The sequence below is a fragment of the Triplophysa rosa genome, linkage group LG3 (assembly GCF_024868665.1).
Source record: "Triplophysa rosa linkage group LG3, Trosa_1v2, whole genome shotgun sequence".
NCBI lineage: Eukaryota > Metazoa > Chordata > Actinopteri > Cypriniformes > Nemacheilidae > Triplophysa > Triplophysa rosa.
Window position 1 is genome coordinate 5,701,572 of NC_079892.1, and position 5,849 is coordinate 5,707,420.

The 5,849-nt window shown below is 39.0% G+C and overlaps 1 protein-coding gene across 1 annotated transcript; it reads left to right on the forward strand.

Moving 5' to 3' along the window:
- Window positions 1-4,731: 4,731 nt before the first annotated feature.
- Window positions 4,732-5,471, forward strand: LOC130552177 (C-C motif chemokine 13-like). Its single transcript, XM_057330345.1, has 3 exons — window positions 4,732-4,825; window positions 4,993-5,116; window positions 5,198-5,471. The coding sequence occupies exons 1-3, from the start codon at window positions 4,762-4,764 to the stop codon at window positions 5,316-5,318; spliced, it is 309 nt and encodes a 102-aa protein (XP_057186328.1). The 5' UTR covers window positions 4,732-4,761; the 3' UTR covers window positions 5,319-5,471.
- The last annotated feature ends 378 nt before the right edge of the window (window positions 5,472-5,849 follow it).

Below are 5,849 nucleotides of genomic sequence, written 5' to 3' on the forward strand. Positions count from 1 at the left end.
TACAACAAATACACTTGCTTTTCCCCTTTTAAAAAAGGAAGAGAAAGTTTTGAGTAAAACAATTTTGTGTGATAACCAATGATACTTTTTGTTTTACGAATAAGGTTTGCCTCTCACTATATAAAGCCAGTGGGCCTCATTCATGAAACAGAACGATTTATGTGTAAATCGTTCGTAAAGTCGTTTTGACGTAAATTTTCGTATTCATGAAAATGTTCGTTTTTTCAAAATGTTAGTTGGTACGAAAGAAATGTACACCTGCTCCATACCACGTGTAAATAGTGCGTAAATACTCGCGTTAGTCCGTAACAAAGTATTTTACAATGAAAATATACTTACAGGCTGCGAATCTGAAGCGCCAGACTTTCCTTGCGAAGTTTTTATGGTTGGAATTGACCCACTTTTTAACAAAAGCTTTCGTGCATAGCCGGTCTTGATCTCTCCCAGGTTTGTGAAGCATTCGTCGGTGAAATGCGCTGCTCAAACTTGAACAATCTGATTGTACTTCTCTGGAACAGTGTTATAAATAAAATGTAACCATTCCGTTTTAGTCGTCTCATCTTTTGGCAAGGCAAACAAAGACTCTTTCTTTTCGCAAAGAAACACACATCGTCTCCGCGCTGGCGACGATACAATGAGATTTACAATTACGCCCACCTCACTTGCATTTAGATTTGGGCGGTCTTAAGTCAAATCATGTTACGAAGTTACGTAGATTCGCCGGGGTGTGGTTACACGAGGCGTTTCAGGCAGGTCTGGGTTCGCACTCGCTTTTAGATAGAATTCATCTTTTGTTCCGACACTTTAATTTAGCAATTTTACGTGTCTAATACATGCACGGTCAATTTATAACACACCAAAAACACAGAAAAACACGTACTTCCCTTTAATTTCAGAACACGAATTTGCAGCGTCTTCATACACGGACAAAACTTACTACGGAAGTTTGAAGGGTAATTTAAAGGCGGGGTAACCGATTTCCGAATTACGCTTTAGACAACTGAGTCGGGCCTAGTATCAAAACAACCTTGTAGTCAATCAGCAGTAAGGTGCACAGGACGGACATTAGCCGAGCCGAGCACTGACGAAAGCGAAAGATGGGGGTAGGGATGTGTTTGTTTTGGTGATTTGTACATCAACAACGGCTAAGAGAAATCGGACACCCCACCTTTAACCGCAATCATGAGATTTGCGTAACGTTAGTAGTTACGTTTAGTGCACTTCAATGCCCTTTATGTCCACTTCGCAGGGCTTTTACGGGCAAATTGAACAAACCTCTGAAGCGGTAAGAGACGCATACAAAATATGCAGAGGAGAGTCGTGAAGACCAGGATTAAGTAGCTCGGCGGCTACCAGTCAAACCATTGTCTTACCTTTTACATGACAAGGCGGAGTGTTCGAGGGTGAGGAAGGTTTCTGTTGAGAAAAGTCTACAAGAAGTTAAATGCAGTGTAACCGTTATCTTTAGCAGTCTACTGATTTTCTTCTTGCTCATCTTTTCGTAATTTATCAAAAAAAGAAACAGAATATTGTGCGCACCCGCCATTGCAGCGTACAAATTAAACTCTTGGCGCAGAAGTCAAGATGCTACCCACACAACACGTGACATAATTAAACCAATAACTTTGAAAACAGCGGGGAGCACTGATTGGTCGATCAACCAGCGTAACAAATCAACAATTCCTTGTTTTTTTATTTTAAGCAATCAAAAATCTAAGGGGGCCGTACATGTAAATGAGGGAGCCTAGGTCCCCTCAGGCCCCCTCGTGGCTACGCTACTGGGGTGAACGGCTTGTTAAGCCAAAAAAGAGAATGTCCGCTACTATAGAAGCACCACAGTTGAGAAAAAATATTCCTTTAATATTTTTCCACAGAAACTGTTCCAACAGAAAATTTGTTATTTTTCATTTAATTTTACAATTTGTAATTTAATCATTTCTAACTTTATATGATGTACACAAATCAAATAAAACCAATTTAACTATTTTTTGTGTTCAATATAGTTTTGTGTGTTTTTGTTAGGAGATGATATAAACAAGAAACACCCTTGCAGACATTTTTCATAATAAAAAATATTTTATTATTTTAAAGACTTCTAAGCTACATCACTATAGGTGCATCAATGTAGCTTCCTCGTTTTAAAATATTGCTTAATTTAACAGATTAATGTTATACTGTGTCGTATATATTTTAAATAATAATAAGGCTCAGTGCCTATAATCTGTGGTAGCAAAATATACATTTTCTTGTGCAGATTTTTCCGATAAGAGTATAGGGCATTTGAAGCAGCTTTTTTCTGAATATTTTCCATTGTGAAATGTTTAACCGAGCTTCATTTACTGCTGAACCAGACCTGACAAATAAGGAAGCAGCATGTTTTCCTGAAGCACGTTTTCAGTAATTCAGTAAGTATTCTCACATGGGGGGAAGTGGCAGCAGACCGCACAGAAACGGAAGAGGAAAAGGAAGAGCTAAAAAATAATTCTGCATTACTTTAATACTCAGAAATGGACTAACTTGAAAACCTGTTGGAAGAAAATCTATACACCTGACCTGATAAGTCAAGTGGAGAGTCGAGTCAAGTCCAGCTTTATTGTCATTCCGCTTCATGTGGGGAGCGGACCACCGTGCTACATAAATACGGACATACAACAGTGGAGTAAAACAAGAATAAACCTATACACAAACTATCCTCCTTATTTACTGAGAGATTTGTATGGGGTTTCACAGGGGGGAAGGTTGAATTGAGTTCAGGGCTCTCACAGCCTGGGGGAAAGCTGTTAAGCATTCTGGCGGAGTGGGCTCTGATGCTCCGGTACCGTCTTCCTGATGGCAGGAGCTGGAAGAGACGGTGGGTGGGGTCCTTCATGATACTGTTGGCTTTGCTGGAGAATTGTGTGAGGAAAATGTCCAGGATGGAGGAGAGAGGGGCACCGATGATCTCTTCAGCTGTGTTCACTGACCTCTGGAGGGTCTTGCGGTCTGCTGAACTACAGTTCCCATACCAGACAGTGATGCAACTGCTCAGCACTCCTTTGTGATGTGCACCCCCAGGAATTTAGTGCTGCTGACTTTTTCCACAGTTGTGCTGTCGATAGTCAGTGGGGGGTGTTCAGTTGAGTTTCTCCTGAAGTCCATTATAACCTCTTTGTCTTCTCCATATTGAGGGACAGGTTGTTTGTGCCATGCCATAATGTGTGAAGAGCAGCGGGCTGAGCACACAGCCTTGTGGGGCAACTGTGCTCAGTGTGGTAGTGCTTGAGGTGTTGTGGCCAACACGTTCTGACTGAGGTCTTCCGGTTAGAAAATCCAGGATCCAATTATAGAGGGAATTGTTATGCAAACTGGAGCGGGTCGAGTGTTGGGGAGGCTGCATGGCTTTGATGTTGTGCATGACTAGCCTCTCAAAGCACCTCATCATGATTGGGGTCAGCTATGGGACGTTAATCATTCATACAGGACACAAGTGATTTCTTTGCTACCGGTATGATGGTTGTGGATTTGAGACACGTGGGGACGACTGCGTGGCTAAGTGAGATGTTGAAGATATCGGTTAGGACCTCTGTCAGCTGTTTTATTTATTTTTTAGGACTTTTATTTATTAGAATATGCAAAGCCAATTATAAAAAAAACCTGTATTTTATAAATAATATTGCTTTTCCCAGTGTTGCATTTTACATCTATTTGGGATGGATGAAATCAACATGCATTATGGATTTGACAAAAAAGGCCACAGGTTTTTGAGAGACAACTAAATTTGTAGGATTTCTGCGAGTTAAAATACACAAACCAAAAGCAATAATACCCAACAAAAACATAAAATAATTCTTATTAGAGATGCACCGATACTTAATTTCTCCACCGAAACCAATTCGACTATTCAGAGTGATGATATCTGGCGATCTGCCGTTTTTGAAGATTAAATTAATAAATTCATATTTCTTAACTTTCTGAATGTTATTAATTCATACAACTAGTACTGAACATCAAACTGGTGATGTTTCTTAACATTTTCTATATACAGAGCACAAATTCATTGCATTTTCATGTCCTCTTTTGATTGACAGGATATGTCGGCCTAATCATTGGCTGTTTTTAAACTATCTGCCTATAGCCGATGTGTGAAAACTGTCTGGCGATATCTCGGAGCATCTCTTATTATTATATTTTATATGCCAATTTATGAGGAATACGGATTGTCAATTTATGTGCCCATTTTAAAGTTGATTCTCAGTGCCGGCGGGTAACGACCACTTGCTCCCCAGGCGCTGCTCCGGGTGTATGTGTGTTCATGACTTGCAGTTCACAACTACTCAGTGGATGGGTTAAATGCAGCGGTCACCTTTCGGGTATGGATCACCATATCTGACAAATAGGTCACTTTCACTGTTCTCCTGAAATAAGAACGATTTTTAAAACATTATTTTTATAGTTATCGTTATAATGTGAACAGCCGTTAAGACTAACCTGAAAAAAACCTGAAGATTCGTTCAAGTTTTCCTGAAAAACGTTTTCAATGGACTGGTCCCGTTCTTGCAACACTAAGCAGAATAAAACAGAAAGTGAAAAAGGACGAGCTTAAAAGAACGTCATGCACCACTTCTGTGTGTTGATACTCAGAAATGGATTTACATGAATATCTGTTAAAGGAACATGTCTCCTGCTGTGTAAATAAGAAGATGTTCAGATGATATTCTGCACACATCTCTTCTACAGCTTTGAGATCTTCATTTCGTCACTGTGAACACATCATCTGGAAGAATGAGACATCTGATGAAACTGCTGTTTCTGGTGATCTTCTGCTGTCTGCAGCTGACTACAAGTGGTGAGACCTCTTTTCACGCATTGCGACAAAACATTTTCCAAAGGCTACTGAACCTATTGTATTTGTTATATCATATTTGTTGCATTTAAAAACAGTAAATGTACTTAGAAAACTGTTGACAGATCATAATACAGATTTGTGATATTTTTTAAATTGTGATATTTCAGCTCCAGTTGCCTCTGATTTGGCAAAGTCAAAGTGTTGTTCCAAGTTCAATAATGCACGGATTCCTTTGAGACGTGTGAAGTCGTACTATTGGACCAGCGATAACTGCCCCAAACGTGCCATTGTGTGAGTTTTCTAATATTAATTCATTATAAACTGTAAAGTTAACGTGAACAAGTTTTTCTAAGACTTAGTTTTTCTCTTCAGGTTTCAAACTGAAAAGGAGATCTGTGTAGACCCAGAAACCACCTGGGTGAGCCACCATATGGCTAAAGTGGACAACAGAACAACTACAGCTACACCAAAGACTCAAACCACCACAGTCTAAAAGAATCTGTTTATCTCTGCCTGTTTAATCTGTACATCTACATCTACTGTACATTTACTTCCCTCATGTTCTCGTGTTTATATGATATATGATAACATCGTATTTTTTTACAAAATATTTATGATTTGTCCAAACTCTTTCTAATAAAATTTAAATAATGACTACATCCATGTGTGGCGAAGTTTTTCCTCTCTTTTTTTCCACAAAAAGTGTCCAACAAAGTCAGGATTGTGTTAAATTGAATTTATGTAATATTGCAATAAACAGATTCACTGCTCTAGCAAAAAAGAAAGTTTGAATAGGAGAAAATGTAAAAACCCAAACACATGATGTAACATCGACATACAGTATAGAGAAACACAATCTTTTGTCCTGTATATTTCTCTTAAACCTTGTGTCATCATCCCAGACACTCACGTGTTTGTCAACGACATTAAAATGAGAACACAACATTAAAAACTGTTTGGCTTTGCTTCCATTACACTCTTATAAATAAAGGTGCTTAAAAGGTTTTTCACAGCGATGCCATGG